Source organism: Notothenia rossii, assembly GCF_949606895.1.
Source record: "Notothenia rossii genome assembly, chromosome: 10".
In the NCBI taxonomy this organism is placed as follows: Eukaryota; Metazoa; Chordata; class Actinopteri; order Perciformes; family Nototheniidae; genus Notothenia; species Notothenia rossii.
Genome location: NC_136908.1, coordinates 59,369,607 through 59,389,377, shown reverse-complemented (window position 1 = coordinate 59,389,377; position 19,771 = coordinate 59,369,607). Strand labels below are relative to the sequence as shown.

The window sequence follows — 19,771 nt, the reverse complement described above, 5'->3', positions numbered from 1 at the left end:
GAAAGTAATGATGTCAAACAAATGTTACAAAGTAAAAAAAATGTATTTCCTTTTCCCAATTTCTCCCAAAAATCTACTAGTAGTATAAAGTAGCATTGAATGGAAACATGTATTTATTTCTATATTTGTATCGCAGCAGGTAAATCTACGCATTACAGAAAAGAGTAGACTTATAATGACAAATAAAAAAGCAAGCACAGGTTCCTAAACATATATAATTGAATAAGCAAAAACAAATGAATAAGTAGCAGTATTTTAAGTGATTCTATAAAAGTATTGAAGGAGACGGTTTTGTTAACAATTTGTAAATACATTGTAAAAAGTAATAAGTGTGAGTTGCACAAAAGCACTGTTATTGCACAGCATGTATATGTACAAGCACAAATACTCAAGTAGTACTTACATATTGTACTTAAATACAGTACTTGAGTAAATGTTACTTTCTACCACTGAATATGTCTGTTTGAGTACATGTATGCTTTATTTGTATCGTTATCTTTAGTCCCTTCTAATGTATTGAAACTGTAACTACTGAAAACACTGACTCTAATAAAATGTATTATGTCAACAAATGACACATTTTTCTATTAGGTGGGTTCAATGCAATAATATGAAGTTTAAATATTAGGTTCAACTTAATATTATTGCTTTTAACTAACCTAGTACAATTATGTAAAATGTGTTGAATTAATACCGTTCATTAAAGTCAACGTTCCAGTTTTTTTCCGGTGGATATATCTTTATGAAATATTTTATATGTGTAGGTATAAAACGTCCGTGTTCTCTTACTCACTGTTGGTCTCCATGCTCTCACACAGCTCCGTCTTCACCTCTCCGTTGGGCCGGTCTCCTCCCTTCTGGCCCAGCTTCCCCGTCATGGTGGCAGCTGTCACAATGGCCTGCATCGTTCAGACATCCATTAACAGGAAGTGAAGACGACCACAAAAACTCGAAATCTTGCCTATTTTATTTGTCTAATTAATATCTAGCCGTAAATCGGTTAGCGACCCGGCTAAATTTCGTTTTTCTTCAATGATTTTTGAGTTTGGGTGAATACTGTAAAACACTTTCTGACATTGACTCTGCGTTTGATTGCTTTTTTTGACCCAGTTCTTTTACATTATGTTACGAAAATGATTGACTTTTTGAAATATATTTGAAAATGTACTTTTTTTTTTAAATCCACCCTAACAGGAAGTTCAGACTACCACAACAACTTAAAATCTTGCCATATATATTTGTCTAATATCTAGTCAGAATATGTCTTTACACCTGATATAAGCCCTAATAACTTAAGAAGTAACAATTCAGTGAGATATAGGGCCCTGGTTTTCGACAATGCATCTTAAGTATCTTGAGAATATCTTATTTTGATCTCAGATTTTGACTAACATCACAAAACAGAACACTTTTGAGCATGTGTTGCTTATTTTCTAACACAACATTTCCTGATTCTGGTAAATAAATTGTTCAAAATGAGTTTTCCCGCGTAATTACAAAATCTGATTCATCTAAACATCCCATCTTGTGTCAACAAATCTTACCAAGCACATTCTCACTTTTTCTATTGACATAAAAAATATTTGACTCATTACAAGCTCAAATTGTTTTTTTACTTGTTTTCCAGCAGCATGTTGTCCAGTCTAGCTTGGCCTCCTTTTTTTTTAATTCCACATTTGACTTATATAACATCTGTCAAAATAAGAAGAGTATTTCCGCTCACCTTAAAGCTGCGTTTCCGTTTGGGTACGTTCTGCTCGGGGTGGAAGAGGATGATGTAGACTTTGGGCATGTAGAGCATCCCCAGAGACACTGAGGCAGACAGGCTGAGAGAGATGGTCAGGGTGGTGGTTTGGATATACATCTGAGAGAGAAGACACACAGGGAGAAGTTAGTTATCACGTTTAAAGTTGTCGGAGAGTCCGTGTAACGTCTGATGAGGGAGACACAGATGGGACGAGGGAGAACACAGGAAGTAAGTGAAGGTCTAACAAGAGAGGAATTAGCAGAAAGTGTGTGACAGCTGAAGTGACACACATGCAGGTAGATCAAATGCTATATGGAAGCATGGCGGCAGTGAAATTGCCTAATTGCCCGTCGTCTGCAGAGCTTGTCTCTTTGTCAAAGAATGTGAAATTGTTCTTAGCATTTATTTGGCAGGCTAAAAACTCCATATGGGTTTATCATGTGAGTAGAAAGGGACGGAAATGACTTTAAATTGACTTTCAGATTTGCTGTTTGGATGAAGTCTGGCTTACATTAGGATATACTTCGGGGATATACTTTATTTTCCAGAGATTGAGATGTGAGTTCTGTTCACCTCCAACAACCTGTGAGTTGAATACTTTAGTTGCATTGTAAAACAGTCAGTTTATGTCCTGTAAAGTGGACTAGGTGGCACAAGTGAGAGGGTATGATACGTGGACTGAAAGACAGATATGATGATAGGCAGGATTTCTTACACTAGTACAAAACATTTAGGAAGCAACTTTCAAAAACAGATGAATAAAGCCAAAGTAAGAACAGTAAGGTAATAGTTCAATAGAACATAAAGGAATATCAATACACTAAGATTGAAGCGATTAAACAAGGTGATACAAATATAGATAATTGTGTATAAATACAGTATGCACACACACAATACCAGAAATGCTGTTGAACAATACTAGTCAATACCACGATTCTTGATCATCAATTCAACACCGCACGTAAAACAATAAATCCCATTTACTTCAATGTAAAGTCCTTTGTTACCCTTTGCACACACATCCCCAAACGGTGGACCAATCACAACAGAGCCGAACATCTAACCAATCAGAGCAGCCTGGGCTCTGGTTTCAGACAGAGGGTGAAAAGAGGTGCTGCAGCAAAAATAAAGTGCTTTTTGAACATTAAAGCATGGAGATATGTCCCAGTAGAGACACTACATACTGATATACACCTGAACACCAGCAGGAGAGGACTCTTTAAAGTAGAGACACTACATACTGATATACACCTGAACATCAGCAGGAGAGGACTCTTTAAAGTAGAGACACTACATACTGATATACACCTGAACATCAGCAGGAGAGGACTCTTTAAAGTAGAGACACGACATACTGATATACACCTGAACATCAGCAGGAGAGGACTCTTTAAAGTAGAGACACTACATACTGATATACACCTGAACATCAGCAGGAGAGGACTCTTTAAAGTAGAGACACTACATACTGATATACACCTGAACATCAGCAGGAGAGGACTCTTTAAAGTAGAGACACTACATACTGATATACACCTGAACATCAGCAGGAGAGGACTCTTTAAAGTAGAGACACTACATACTGATATACACCTGAACATCAGCAGGAGAGGACTCTTTAAAGTAGAGACACTACATACTGATATACACCTGAACATCAGCAGGAGAGGACTCTTTAAAGTAGAGACACTACATACTGATATACACCTGAACATCAGCAGGAGAGGACTCTTTAAAGTAGAGACACTACATACTGATATACACCTGAACATCAGCAGGAGAGGACTCTTTAAAGTAGAGACACTACATACTGATATACACCTGAACATCAGCAGGAGAGGACTCTTTGAAGTAGAGACACTACATACTAGTATGAACCTGAACAGTAAGATAATATGTCTTTTTTAATGCTTATTAATTATATTGGCATCAACATTCTGAGCAGTTAGGGAAGGTAAGTTGCTTCTTTTGTTGCAATAATCAAGCGTAGAAAAAAATAAAGGCATGTGTGGCCTATATTCACTACACTGAATTAGACTGAACACATTGAGTCTTCCAGGTAAGTTTGAGGGCAGTTATGATGAAACAAGAAGACTGTCAAGCACACAACACCCACCCACCCCCACACACACCCACACCCACACCCACACCCACACCCACACCCACACCCACACACACACACACACACACACACACACACACACACACACACACACACACACACACACACACACACACACACACACACACACACACAGCAGAGGACTAAGCTCCAGTCCTGGGGTCCTTAGTGAGTTTCTCAGAGGAGTTTGGAGGGGGAGGAAGTGACACAGTTGACAGGCTCTGAAGACATGGAGCTTATCAGGAGAGAAGTGTCTGCCGTACATACAGGGAGACAGAGGGATGAGGAGGAGGAGGAGGAGAGAGGAGATGGATGGATTTATGGGTAAGAATAGTAGAAATGAGATGACGGAGCCACGAAGGAAGAGTTGCAGAGAGGCTAGGGGGGGGGAATTGATGGGATGGGACAAGTGAGCAAAAGAGAAGATGAGAGCAATTTGTAGAGAGAGAGAGAGAGAGAGAGAGAGAGAGAACTGATAGGTCGGCTCTTCGTTGTCAAAAAGTGCAACGACATAATGACGGTAACTACTGCCTGAAAAGAGAGTACAGCTGTTTCTGAGAATCACAAGCTGTACTGTTCCGTAAGCTAATTCTTTAAGTGTGAATGTATACGCCTACTGCCTGAATCTTTCTTATGCTTCTCACTTTCTTTGGTTCATTGTTCTGTTTTTAATTCATTAATAGCTTAACTGTGTGTATTAAACCTGCTGTTATCCTCATATGTACCTTACACCCCTTATCCTCATGTGTCACTTTGACCCCAGTTTAAACCTCAAGAAAAAAGATCATATTCCAATTTGTTACCAAAATGTACGTTTCTGATGCTTAACGGCCCGTCCACACTATAACTTCAAAAAAAGCTTGGAGCTGGGCGTGTCTGAAGCTTGGGGATTTTATTCGAGCACCGCGACCAACAACCAATCACATGAATGTCCCGCCCCCGGCATACAAAGCAAAAAAAAACGGGGATTTTATGCGAGCAATTAATATATAAACTCCCCAAACAGGCGAAAACCTACCAGTTTCACCCACTGTCTCTGCCACCTCCCTCCATGCCTGGTTCCTCCGGTTTGTATCCCAGTAAATAGTTCTGGTCGTAAAGAACCGGGTGATTTGCTACCGTAATTTGAACTGCGGTCTGGCTCTCCCAGCTTGCACGTGGTTTGATTGGCTAGCGCTTGAACTGTCAGATTTGCATAAACGGGATTTGATTGGCTGACGCTGGCTACTCCGGCGTCTCCGGCTTCAAAAGTTGAACATTGCTCAACTTTTGCAGCCTGAAACGCCAGGAAAGCTCCGCTCTGCTACCCACAATTCAGTTCGGCGAAAATCGAGGCAACGTGACGTCACCCCATTCAAAGTGAATGGGCAGACGCGTTGGAAACCGTTTTTTGAAGCTGTCGAAGCTGTAGTGTGGACGGGCCGTAACAGAAGGTGTCTTTGTTGACTACCTAAATAACCATTTAAATAAAACATTACCGCAACCTTTTCCCCCCCACAGACCCCAGACAGAATTCCTATTATGTGACTATCCAAAGATATATAAATCACCATAAAATCTCACTGATTTAAATAAAATGTTAAAGTAAGATTTTGTTGCTGTTGTTAAAGGACCAATATTATTTCCAAGTACAATGTTGGCATTTAAACTAAAACGGAGCATGTTTGGTCATCTCAGATTTGATTTAAACTGTAGTATGCTCATGTGTTGGTGTATAGGCTGAATATGCTGAATGAAAGGCAAACATTTCCTATCAATAAAATATTTGTTGATCCTAAATCTGTTTGTTCCTTCTTCTTCTAAGGTCACATTGTTCAGTTATCTTACTTATTACACTACAGTAAAAAACATCTTATTGATATCTATTATCTCTTGTATTAGTAAGATGATGATCCACCATTGTTGGCATCATTTTCAAGTATGAATTTCTCATTTAGGACACACAGTACAGTACAAATGTGGAGCTGTATTCGGCCCACAGGTCTTGCGTTTGAACTGCAGCGAACTGCCTCTTATCAAACAGCATTAGGCTGTAGATAGTCGCTTCCATTACATCACCCCTTTGGTCCAAAGTTGTAGCTTCCAGCTGATACACACACACACACACACACACACACACACACACACACACACACACACACACACACACACACACACACACACACACACACACACACACACACACACACACACACACACACACACACACACACACACACACACACACACACACACACACACACACACACACACACACACACACACACACACACACACACACACACACACACACACACACACACACACACACACACACACATGACTGTGCTCCATGCAGCTCCGAATGTGTGCATCAGGAAAGAGCGCTGTATTATCCCCAAGAGTCCCACTCTGAAAGTAGATGATTAGCTACGGATGGCTGCATACAATATGTTCCCTTAAGGTCTAGGACATTTACAGACGGAGAATCTCTGGTCCGTGAGAGGATGAGATTCAACAAGAGGAACAGAGGAAGTAGAGTGATGCCTGATGTGCTTTTAACACCTGGGAGAAAATAAACACGATACAAGATAGGATGGAGAGAGAAATATAGAAGAAGAAAGGTACACTAGATTCTGTGGACAAATATTTAGTTTTAGGGTTAGTCCTAATCAGAAGGTTAGATTAAGTTATGCTTCGAGTACAGTGTTGTTCAGTGTCAGTGACTAATCCAGGTAACCTAAAAAAAACTAAAATATTGTATTTTTCTAAATGTTCTGTATATCTTTTGATCGTTTTGTATGAATTTGTCTTATTTTTGTTAATTTCTTCTCCAGAAAAGGTCCACTGTGGCTAAGCCTCATCTTATATTGAAAATATTTACAAAAAACACGACCAAGTTACATTTTATTCTTTAAATCTTGCATCCACAATGGTCACAAAACATGTTGCCCCCCTCAGACCCAGCAGGCCACACACAGGTCAATCTGCTGTGTACGTGGTATTTAAAGTTAAAGGGTTTATTCTTAGTCTGGATGGAGTCACAGCACTCAAAGCATAGATGGAGGCACTTTGATGATCCCTAACAACTCGGACTGTTTCGATTGGAGGATGAGCGTAGCAGGGTTCATGCGAACGAGATGTGTTTGGGTGTCAGCGAGATGTCGGCTTTATCAATCATTGCAAAACTCTTTATCTGAATCCGAGCTACTGAATGTCCAAACTAGCTACCAATTGAGATGATCCACGGCATGGAGGTGGATGTTACAGGTCAGTTACCGAGCTCAATATATTATTCACAGGGCAATATTTGAGACATCTGTTCTGGCAGTAAGCATTGCCATTTAATAAGTGGTTAGTGCTGAATAGCTGTAGAAGAGCGTGACTCCTGGGAGACAGGCAGGCCACCATCATGGAGTTAATATAAGTGTCGAGCGGCTGAGGCATGACAGCCAATATTGAAAAGTACTCTGGGTTGTTCACTATAATGACACTGTGAAATAGAAAGAAACACTACAATAGAAGCCAATTAACTAAATGAGACCATTTCTACTCGCTGATATGAAGAGAAAGAGACATGCAGACATTAAGTGAAGACCTAAAACATATGTTGGACAAATGGAGAATGGCAATGTTATGGAATTTTATCAACGGAGATAAAAAGGAAGCATTGATGTATTTTATTAAGCGTTTAAAGCAGTGGTTCCCAAACTCTTTCAGTCGGGCAGAAAAGCCTATCTCACACAAGTAGATGTTGCAAAAGGCAGCATTATGCCCACAGCTCTCTGACCAATGAGATATTTTCAAGCAGTGTTTGTTTACAATTTAATAATAATAATACATTTGATTTGTATAGCACACTTTAAACACAACCTCATCTCAAGTTGCTTCACAAAGCTAAAAGGAGAACATCATCTTTTTTAAAAGAAAAAAAAATCTTCCCGTGCCCCCCCTGCAGTACCTCCGCGACCCACCGGGGGTCACGCCCCACAGTTTGAAAACCACTGGTTTAAAGAATTCAACTAACTCTTATAACGCCAATGTGTGATGCAACAAAATGCACAATTGAAATGTAGGAAATGGAGAAAATAACCATGAGAATCAAAGTTGATATTTTTGACCAAAGATGGGAAAACTTGGTTAATTATAGGACAGAAAACATGTATAAGGACCAGGTGATAAGATCTTACATGTATGTACATATGCGTATTAATGTTGCACCTAATATGTGTACGCTACACCTTATAAGTACATTTCAATTTGTGTTTTTTTTTTCATCCTGATTTTTCGATTGTTATGTTGTTTATTTATGTTTCTATGTGCCTTGACCTTCTTTAGTTTTCTAGCCCCTCATGCTATAATCATGTGTATTTTCTCCATTCCTGTTTATGTGTCTTCTCGCAATCATCACTGGCCCCGTGTATCTCCTCATCGATATAACCGGCCTGCTCTCGTCTATCCGACATGCTCCACTGAGATCCAACAGCTAGTTGCAGGGGGCCTGTGGAACTGCCAGTCAGCTGTTCCTAAAGCTGACTTCATCTCTGGCTACGCTTCCCTGCAGACTCTGGATTTCCTTGCTCTCACTGAGACCTGGATCACTCCATCCAACACATCCACCCCAGCAGCTCTCTCCACAGCATATTCCTTCTCCCACACACCCAGACCCTCTGGCAGAGGAGGTGGCACTGGTCTCCTGCTCTCTCCCAAATGGAGCTTTTCCCTCTTCAAGCTTCCTAACTTCACTCCATCCACCTTTGAATTCCATGCCGTCACAGTAACCCATCCTATACAATTAACCATTGTTGTTCTCTACCGTCCACCAGGCGCCTTGGGGGACTTCTTGGAGGAGTTAGATAATCTCCTCTCACACATCCCTGAAACTGGCCCTCCCGCTGTACTTCTCAGAGACTTCAACCTCCAGACAGGGAAGATATCTGAACTAACATCTCTGTTAACCGCCTTTGCTTTCTCACTGTCTCCATCCCCACCAACTCATAAAGCTGGCAATGTCCTTGATCTCATATTCTCAAGGAACTGCACTACTTCTAACCTGTCTGTAAACCGGCTCCACACATCCGATCACTTCTTCATTTCATTCTCTTTACCCCTTTCCAAACATAACAACCTAATCTCTTCTCATCCGGCACCTGTCCGTCGTAACCTTCGTTCCCTCTCCCCCTCTACCTTTGCCTCATCGGTGCTCTCAGCCCTCCCTTCCTCTGACTCGTTCAAACTCCTGCCTCCAAACTCTGCTGCAGAAACTCTCCTCTCTACTCTCTCATCCTCTCTGGACTCTCTCTGTCCTCTCACATCTTGGCAGGCTCGTCAGTCCCCTCCTGCTCCCTGGCTAAATGACGCACTGCGTGATAAAATAACCATCCTCTGGGCAGCAGAGCGGAAATGGTGGAAATCCAAACACCATGACGACCTCCTAACCTATCAGGCTCTCCTCTCCTCTTTCTCTGCTTCCATCTCTCAGGCAAAACCCACTTTCTTTCAAGATAAGATCCAATCTTCCTATTCCAATCCCAAAAAACTATTTTCTATCTTCTCCACCCTCTTGGACCCCCCTAAAGCCCCTCCCCCCTCCTCCCTCTTGGACCCCCCCAAAGCCCCTCCCCCCTCCTCCCTTCTGTCAAGCGACTTTGTTAACCACTTTGAAAAAAAGGTTGATGATATTCGCTCTTCTTTTTCTGACTCACCTTTACTCACCGCTGGGTCACCAGACCCTCCCTTCACCCACACACTGACCTCCTTCTCCCCTCTCTCTCCAAGTGAGGTTCTTACCCTCGTTACCTCTGCCCGTCCTACCACCTGTCCTCTGGACCCTATCCCCTCAAACCTCCTTCAGACTATCGCTCCTGATATTCTACCGTTTCTCACCCACTTCATCAACACTTCTCTAACTTCTGGTCACTTTCCAAACAGTCTCAAGGAGGCAAGAGTAAACCCTCTCCTAAAGAAACCCACTCTCAACCCGTCTGATGTTATAAACTACAGGCCTGTCTCTCTCCTCCCGTTCCTGTCTAAAACACTTGAACGCGCTATCTTTAAACAACTCTCCTGTTATGCCCATCAGAACAACCTGCTGGATCCGCACCAGTCTGGTTTCCAGGCAGGTCACTCAACAGAAACTGCTCTCCTTGCTGTCTCTGAGGAACTGCACACGGCTAAAGCAGCCTCCCTCTCCTCTGTCATCATCCTTCTGGACCTGTCTGCTGCATTCGACACGGTGAACCATCAGATCCTCCTTCGCACTCTCCAAGAACTTGGAGTTTCAGGCTCTGCACTTTCCCTCCTCACCTCATACCTCAAAGACCGCACCTACAGGGTAACTTGGAGAGGGTCCGAGTCCGACCCTTGTCAATGAACTACAGGGGTCCCTCAGGGCTCTGTTCTTGGTCCCCTCCTCTTCTAACTGTACTCGCTCGGATCAGTCATTAGCCCGCATGGTTTTTCATACCACTGCTACGCTGACGACACCCAATTAATTCTGTCCTTTCCCCGCTCAGAGACCCAGGTCGTCGCACGCATCTCTGCTTGTCTAGCTGACATCTCTCAGTGGATGTCTGCTCACCACCTCAAGCTCAACCTTGACAAGACTGAACTGCTTTTCCTTCCACTCTTGACCTAACAATCAACATCGGCCCCTCTGTTGTTTCCCCGACTCAGACTGCAAGGAATCTGGGTGTGACCCTAGATAACAAACTGTCCTTCACTGCAAATATCGCTGCTTCAACCCGCTGCTGCAGATACACGCTTTACAACATCAGGAGGATACGTCCCCTCCTGACCCAGAAAGCAGCGCAGGTTCTGGTCCAGGCTCTCGTCATCTCACGCCTAGACTTACTACTGCAACTCCCTCCTGGCTGGTCTGCCTGCATGTGCCATCCAACCTCTGCAGCTCATCCAGAATGCAGCGGCTCGTCTGGTCTTCAACCTTCCTAAATTCTCCCACACCACGCCGCTCCTCCGCTCCCTTCACTGGCTTCCAGTAACTGCTAGAATCCACTTCAAGACACTGGTACTTGCGTACCATGCTGCGAATGGATCTGGCCCTTCCTACATCCAGGACATGGTTAAACCGTACACCCCAGCACGTGCACTCCGCTCTGCATCGGCCAAACAGCTCGCTGCACCCGCACTGCGAGGGGGACCCAAGTTCCCATCAGCAAAAACACGTTGGTTTGCTATCCTGGCTCCAAAATGGTGGAATGAGCTCCCCATTGAAATCAGGACAGCAGAAAGCTTACACATCTTCCGGCGCAGACTGAAAACTCATCTCTTTAGACTCCACTTCGAGCGATAGAATTACTAACAAAGCGCTTATATACTAATAAAGGACTGGCTTATCTAAAGCCAGTTGAGTAACACTTGAAATGTTTGGCTCTATGAAACCTGATGTACTTATAAGATTATTTTTTCTTCAAGGTTGTATTTTGTTGGTCGAATGTGCTTATTGTAAGTCGCTTTGGATAAATGCGTCAGCTAAATGCAATGTAATGTAATTATGTATGCTTTGTAATGAAAAGATTTCCTAAAAAGTTAAAATAAGAGCTCAAACGTAGTTTCATTGTGACAGAACATCTGCACTTTGCACTGAAACAGCTGTGTGTGTGCATGAAGTTGAACTCATGTTGAGTCGGCGATATCTCCCACCCAGACGTCACTCCGCTCGTCTTTTGTCTCCCATTTCTCAAATGATATAAATGACTGCTGGCTGAAGAAGTGAAATAGAGGAGTGAGAATGCCTGAAATCTCTTATTCCCAAAGGCTTCTGCTTACATCTTCACCATTTCCCTCCTCTTCACCCCTTCTCTCTGGCTGGCACTCAAACTATCAAGTCTCTGAGACGTCAGCCCTCCTTTTTTATAATGTCCTCTATATCTGAGTCTTACCAAACTTTTCTGATAGTGACTCATGTTTTTCCTAGTTTGCTGTCTCCATATACTTTTGTATCTCAGTACAGCTAAGTTAACTTTAATGATGAAGATGAGTTTGATTGGTGTCTGTTTAATGACCTTAAAAATAAAAAAAGTGACTCTACAGGCAGCCTGAGGGGCCTTAGCTAACTTCTCAGATCCTTTCAGTATAAATCCTCCTATTTGTGTGTGTGTGTGTGTGTGTGTGTGTGTGTGTGTGTGTGTGTGTGTGTGTGTGTGTGTGTGTGTGTGTGTGTGTGTGTGTGTGTGTGTGTGTGTGTGTGTTTCTAATTGACACCACCTGTTTCTGTCCCCTCACACCATGGGACCACTCAGCATTTTAATCATCTGAGCCATGGGAGGGTGAGGTTTTATTTTTAGGAATTTATTTTAAAAAAACGGGCGAATGGCCAAAACAGTTCTTACCGCCTTTAACGTTCAGGGTCACGATCAAACTTTTTCGTTATTTTTCAGTGAATTGATTTATTCCACCATTTGAATAAAACATCAACTAATTAAATGCTGACTTTAGGCAACTGTTTTCATTGTAAAATATCTTTAAAAATAAGTTTGTCATTATTAACTTTTGGGCTCTAAGGTCCAAAAAAACCTCAACCATCCTTTTATTCTTACAGTAAAAATAAATAACTACCGTTACACAAGTGTTTGATTAAAAGCACCTTTAATATACAAATATGAAATAGCACATGTTGTCTCCAGACCATTTATGGATGGAGGTGTGTGGCGCAGTGGGTTGTGCGTTGGTGTTGGGATCAGGGGGTCACAGGTTCAAACCCACTGCAGTCAGCATGTAATGTAATAATGTAATTTATATGCACAAAAACCTATATAACACACTACAGGAAAGGTTAAACCCCAAAAAGCATAATTGCATTTCTTCTAGATATGCCTTTTACTCAGAGCAAATTCCAAAGTAACAAATCTCCACACACCCGACTCTAACATGGTGCTGTGATGAAAGAGTGTTTTTAAAAAAGCTCTGACACAGGATGCTGTGCAGCGATATTTAAACTTTGTGTATGTGCAGCCTAATTAGAGTCGAAGCAAAGCCACTCTTGTCCACAGGTGCCTCATTATCTCCTGCAAAACAGCTCTTAGTGACATTTTGTTCCTCCGTCTAATCCGTACAGGTCTGAGGTCTGCATTTGTGTCATGAAAAAGTGAGTTATTAATAACATAATCTCTATTTGCTCTGCCTCAGCTTGTTTGTATGAAGTCAAACACATTTTGAGTTGTGCATAAAGGTTTCATAGTAATACACACTGTGAGCTCGGCCCTGCTGTGAATAGCTTCCTCCATCTCTCTCTCTCTCAAAACTGAAGTGATTGTGGCCCCACTGTGCACAGCTCCAGCCAATTAAAATACACAGCAAGGACTTATCGTGGAGTCTCATCTCACCCTCACTGCTGCTTGTTGCAGAGGGGAAAACTTATCACATCGTGAATGTAAAACAGAAGTAACAGTATATCTGGTTTTCTGTCACCGGTGGTAAATGTCCCGGCTAACGTTAAACAATCTTGACAGAAATGCTAGTGGAGCACTTACACTTTGGGTGCGCCGCATTTGCGCTTCAGATGATTCTCCCTCCGCAAAAGGAAGAACCCTCTGCAAGATGAGGCCCCCTCCACGAGGTGAGGCCCCCTCCACGAAGTGAGGCCCCCTCCACGAGGTGAGGCCCCCTCTGCAAGATGAGGCCCCCTCCACGAGGTGAGGCCCCCTCTGCAAGATGAGGCCCCCTCCACGAGGTGAGGCCCCCTCTGCAAGATGAGGCCCCCTCCACAAGGTGACGCCACCTCTGCAAGATGAGGCCCCCTCTGCGAGGTGAGGCCCACTCTGCAAGGTGAGGCCCCCTCCACGAGGTGAGGCCCCCTCTGTAAGGTGAGGCCCCCTCCGCGAGATGAGACCCCCTCTGCAAGGTGAGGCCCCCTCTGCAAGGTGAGGCCCCCTCTGCAAGGTGAGGCCCACTCCACGAGGTGAGGCCCCCTCCGCGAGATGAGGCCCCCTCCACGAGGTGAGGCCCCCTCCGCGAGGTGAGGCCCCCTCTGCAAGGTGAGGCCCACTCCACGAGGTGAGGCCCCCTCTGCAAGGTGAGGCCCCCTCCGCGAGATGAGGCCCCCTCCACGAGGTGAGGCCCCCTCCGCGAGGTGAAGCCCCCTCTGCAAGGTGAGGCCCCCTCCGCGAGGTGAGGCCCCCTCCGCGAGATGAGGCCCCCTCCGCGAGGTGAGGCCCCCTCCGCGAGGTGAGGCCCCCTCTGCAAGGTGAGGCCCCCTCCGCGAGGTGAGGCCCCACGCAGTCTGCGTGATCGGCCCGTTGGGAGGGGCGGCCCTGGTTGTTGTGCAGAACAGTACACTTATCACTGTATTTGTGTAGCAACTTTGCTATAGGCTAATTTAAGCTAATTGTGGCGGAAAACGATTAAGCAGTTAGAATTGAAACATGCTATGTTTAAAGTCAATTTGTGGCCATACTTGAAACGAAACTCAACATAAGTCAATCTTACCTTGACTCAACTTTTTTGCCTTTTTACGATTAATGCAAGTTTAAGAATGTAAATAAAGTGTATTTAAGCAGCACTCTTTAGACCTACAGTAATCGACGGGAAGCAGCCACGTTGTGTTTGCGTTTCTGTATTTTCAGAATGAACAGATGAAAAGGAATTTATTTGTAATGTATGCACACCTGGAAGTCCCTTTTGGGTTCAACTGAGAAAATACCAAGACAGCACTGACAAGTATAGTTGGTTACTAACAGGATAGTAGATGAAGTGGAAGAGGAACATGTTCAATACACAGCATTCTGAGGCTTGAATTTGTATTTTCTGTCATGGTTAGCTTTCAAATCATAGCACACACACACACACACACACACACACACACACACACACACACACACACACACACACACACACACACACACACACACACACACACACACACACACACACACACACACACACACACACACACACACACACACACACACACACACACACACACACACACACACACACACACACACACACACACACACACACACACACACACACACACACACACACACACACACACACACACACACACACACACACACACACACACACGGCTGAAACCTACATATTGTCTGCGACCCCAATATAAACTAGTATACAAATAAAAAGTAAACCAAAGTTATCACAAACTTGTATTGGTATGTTTTGGGACCAAAAACGAATGAATTCAAACTACATGGACATTTCATTGCAAAGGTCGGACTGAAGTTACTCTTTGGTGACCTAACTTTTTCTTTCTGACTCAAACCTGAATGCATTTATTTTGGCGGGGCCCCAAACAGCAAAAGCCAAGTGTTTCCAAGCCAGCGACTGCACGCCAGGTTATTACATCTGCCCGGCAACAGCTTGAAAAGGCAACACACTTTAGATTTCTCCTGGGAGCAGCAGGATGAGCAGCACAGCGATAATTAATTTGGGGCATCCACACTGGCTTCATTTATCAATATCCCAATGTTTGCTAAATGATTATCCTTGTGGTTAATTAATATGGTGGGATTTAGTTAAAGACTTGCTTTACAGTTCGTCCTGGTCATAGACTAAAATCAATCAGTATTTAAAAAGTGTATTTAAAAAAAAAGAGTGATATTAGGACATAACAAAACATCTATTTAATCAGTAATCAGTTAATACAGTGTGTTGATGCCTTTTTTTAAATACATTTTTACTTTTGACATGCAATCGGTCTCTCTACAGTCATACTGTGTACAGGACATAAGAAAAGACAGCTGCAATGGAGGTGGAAAATAACCCCAAAAAAAGCATATGGTGTTTAAAATGTACTTTTGGTTTCAAAAATATGAGTTTTATGGAGTTTTATGTTGTTTGAATGTTTGTGCAAAACTTCTTCTTTTTCTGCCTCCATTAGAGAGAGTGTCTGAGTGTCAGTGGGCTTAAAGATAAGCGTTTGTGATATAGAGAGCATGCATGTATGAAAGTGTGTGTGTCTGCAGGCGTCTCTGTGTGACCCCCCCCCCCCCTTGGGCGTCCCCACATCCCTTCAACATCCCACTGTTTGATGTCAGGATCTGACACTCGCTGTCTGTCTCCCGCCATTTTCAGCCAAACCAGCAGATTCCCACCAGAATCCTGAAAAAGATTGCGAAACCAATTCCTTCTAAAAACGAATGACATTTTTTTTTTTTCTGCCCCCACACAACTCGATATCCCCCCCCCCCGACCCCCCCACATCCTGTCAGGATAAAAACGATGTGACGCCTGAACGCAGCAGAAAGAAGAGATGCCGGTCAGAAGTGAGTGAACTCAGCGCATGTTCGGATCATTTGATGTTACCTTCCCCACAGATAAAGCTCGATAAGCTTTTCTTTATCTCAACACTTACTGAGAAATTGAAAATAGTTAATCCATGGTTTTGTAGATTATCTTAAATACATGTGACCTCCCAAGGCATCCAAAGACTGTACAAGAAGTGGATGTAGTTGTCACAATCCTAATGTCATGTCATGTTTTTAGTTTAGTCTGTCTTGTTTTGGGTGTTATTTTGCTGTTCTGTTCCCACCTTGTTATCCTGTCGTTAGTTTCCCTGGTGTGTGTAATTGTCTAATTGTGTTCACCTGTTGCCCTTGTGTTTCTCCTCCCCTGCCCGGCTCTTTCTTGTCTTGTGATTACCCCTCCCTGTATTTAGTCTCGTCTCTTCCTGTGTGCCCCTGTCGGTTCATTGTTTGTTTGTCCTCCCTTCACGTCATGTTTCTTGGTTGTCTCTCCGGTCTACCTCCATGTTTCTCACGGTCAGTTTTTGTGTAGTTGTTTTTTGTTACCGTTTAAGGTTATGCCATGTTTTGTTAATCAGCTTTTAAATAAAGCTCGCTTTTGTTTCAAGCCTTTTCTCCGTGTTTCCTAGTCTGCATTTGGGTCCTACCTTTTCCGCGATCATTACAGTGATCCTAACAGTAGTACCATGACGTTGTTTTTAGACTACGATATTGAAGCCTCCAGAGGACTTTTGGCCATCACCATCGTGTTTTTAAGAACTAGTGTAACATGAACGAGTACAACTAATCACTGAAGACATTTAGAGGCAATCAAAATATTACAATTTCACCTTCTAAATGTACAATCAATAGTCAATTACCAAATGTGTGTGTGTGTGTGTGTGTGTGTGTGTGTGTGTGTGTGTGTGTGTGTGTGTGTTCACAATTGGTTACTTAAACATTTTTTTCTTAATGTTCTAAAATAGTTTGGGGCCCTGCCAGTCACGGGCCCTTGGAATCTGTTCACCCCCTTACGGTGCCCGTGTGTGTGTGTGTGTAGCCCCTGTGTGTGTGTATATTGTCATCACCTCAGAGATGTTTGACCATTGCTCGACTGTGGCTGTGAGGGAGTGCGGTCGTCTTTCAACCAGAAGGTTGTGGGTTCGATCCCAGCCAGTGCAGTGAACATGTCTATGTATCCTTGGGCAAGATACTTAACCCTGTGTTGCGCCCGATGGCCAACGGTGTGTGAATGTTAGGTCCTAGAGTAAGGTACACTGCTCTGTGTGAATGACATGTAGTATGATGTATAAGTACAGTCCATTTATCATTTACTTCTAAATAATCCCGATCTGTCTCTTTTCCCCATCTCCCTCTTCATCGCTCTCTTTTTCTCTTTGCATCTGTCCGTGTTTCAGTCGTACCTTTCATCCTCTTCAATGTATTCCTCTCTCTATTCTCTTCTTGGCTTTGTTGCTCTGTCTTTAGCGTTGGATGTTGTGTAGATCCCACCTCCCTCTGACTCTCTCAGTCTGAAAGCAGTTGTTGACGTCGCTCCCACACTCCAGCAGTTCCCTCTCGTATGATCCGTCTTGCTGCCTCATTTTCTTTCCCTCCAGGTCCCTTTCCTTTTCTCATCCTTGCCTTTCTTTTACATGTTTGTTTCCACCCTCCCAACCCCCTGTTTCTCTCTGTGTCATCGTGCTGCTGCCTCCCTGTCTCTCCCCCCTCCTCTGTGTCTCCCACCCTCTTCAGATAACTGCAGATTGATTACCGGCGGTTACTCCCGCTAAGGATCTGGGCGGTCACTGGTTCTCCACAGGGACCACAGTCACCGCCATAAATCTCTCTGGGGACGGTGAGCACTTAGTGTGTGTGTGTGCTGTGAGGGGGGGCAGAGATGGTTTTGTGTGGCAAGTACTGTAGTTCTTTATATACTCCTGAGAACCAAACGCAGTCGTGAGGAGTGAAAAAAGATGATGAATGTTTCTCAAAGTGAAGCCATTTGCCATTCTTCACTTCTTAAAGGGGCCATTCTGAGGTTAGGACGCTTGGGGAAGGCTGTCGTTTAAAGTTAGAGGTGTGTGTGTGTGTGTGTGTGTGTGTGTGTGTGTGTGTGTGTGTGTGTGTGTGTGTGTGTGTGTGTGTGTGTGTGTGTGTGTGTGTGTGTGTGTGTGTGTGTGTGTGTGTGTGTGTGTGTGTGTGTGTGTGTGTGTGTGAGATGGGGGATGTGTTAAAGCTATAATGCTAATGGGAAGCCTTGAGAGACCCAAAGTTGATAAGTCTGGATGAATAGCAGTTTAAAAAAAGCTTAAGGAGGCTGTTTTGAACATTGGTTCAATCACGCTTCAGGAGTAACGGATTACATTTAACGGGATTTCTTTTACCAGGATACAAAAAAAAACGATATTCCTCACAGTTACATAAAAACGACATAATTCGATTACTGTTACGTTGCAAAACAGGGGGTATCCAAGCAGGATTACAATGTTAAAAAGAGCATATTGTGTTCGTTGTGAAAGGATCAGATGTTATCTCTTCTTAATACTTTAAGACTGAATGTATACGCCTACTGCCTGCATCTGCTTTATGGTTTTCACTTCCTTTGGTTCATGTGTTCTGTTTTTAATTCCGTAGGTGAACCTATATGTTCCTAAAATCAAGCAGACACACACACACAGTGAGTGGGTTTCTGGATAGTAGCAGGGTAGGGTGATTCTCGTTTTTGTTTGGGAGCAGGAGATAACAAGCTGATATATGTTTAAGACATCTGGAAAACAGTAGAGGTGGCCCACAGTGAGCACGAAAGAAAAAGAAAGGAGGAAGACAAAAGAAATCTACAGGAGGATGTGCCCTGTGGTTATGGCTTTAAACCAAGCAGACACACACACACACACACACACACACACACACACACACACACACACACACACACACACACACACACACACACACACACACACACACACACACACACACACACAACCTTTCCAGTTTCTGCAGGGTGCGGCAGAAGCTGTTGGCAGCCTCTGCATGCCCTATTTCAAAACAATGCTTCCCTCCTCTCCCTCTGTCTTGATTTATCTCTCTTGTTCTTATTCCGTGTCTCTCTGTCTCCCCGGCATCTCTGGCTCAAACTTTCCCTTTCAGTGTTCATCTCCCTCTTTGTGTTTTCTCCTCCTCTCTCGCTCGCTCGCTGCCCGCTGTGACTCGGAGCCGCGTTGAGTATTCAGAGGAGAGGAGCGTGTGAGAGAGAAATGGGGAGGAACGAGAGGAAGGGTGTTAAGACCGGGGAGAAAGATGGAATACAAGGAGCGTATATGAGAAGAGGTTGTGGATGGGACTGAATACTTTTAAGAAATAGGAGCAAGTCACAGAGTGGCAGCATCTCAACTCTGAATGTGTCAGAATGACACTACATGAAGTCAGAATGACAATGTTCTCACGGTTAATTCACCATTTCTTTCTGACGTTCTTCACACACGCAGTGAAATAGCCCTTTTTCCAGTCTGATATCTTCCTGAGCCTACGCAGGGAGAATAAAGGCATCAGCCAATCACGTAGTGCAGGACGAGTGTAATGTTAGAACAAGGAGCCTCTGTCCAACTATTGGAGGTTGTTCAAGGCTCCTGATATAACTGCACGATGACACAATGACTACATAATACATGCAAAGGACACATTTGATTAACTAATATGACATAATACAACTAATACCAT

General features: G+C 43.5%; 1 protein-coding gene across 8 annotated transcripts in view; it reads right to left on the bottom strand.

Annotated features, from left to right (window-relative positions):
• The window catches only part of grm8a (glutamate receptor, metabotropic 8a), a 330,926-nt gene that overhangs the window by 48,719 nt on the left and 262,436 nt on the right, over nucleotides 1-19,771 (bottom strand). For 2 of the 8 annotated variants that reach the window (XR_013803239.1, XR_013803242.1), the window contains exons 12-13: nucleotides 1,724-1,864; nucleotides 794-886 (exon numbers count right to left, since the gene is read on the bottom strand). Coding sequence is in view for 4 of the 8 variants with exons in the window: in XM_079654162.1 (XP_079510288.1) it covers nucleotides 790-899; nucleotides 1,724-1,864 (251 nt within the window). In the remaining 4 variants the exon portion in view is untranslated. Of the gene's footprint in view, nucleotides 1-789; nucleotides 900-1,723; nucleotides 1,865-19,771 lie in introns of all 8 variants that reach the window. The other 6 variants (XR_013803240.1, XR_013803241.1, XM_079654162.1 and 3 more) reach the window with 3 other exon arrangements.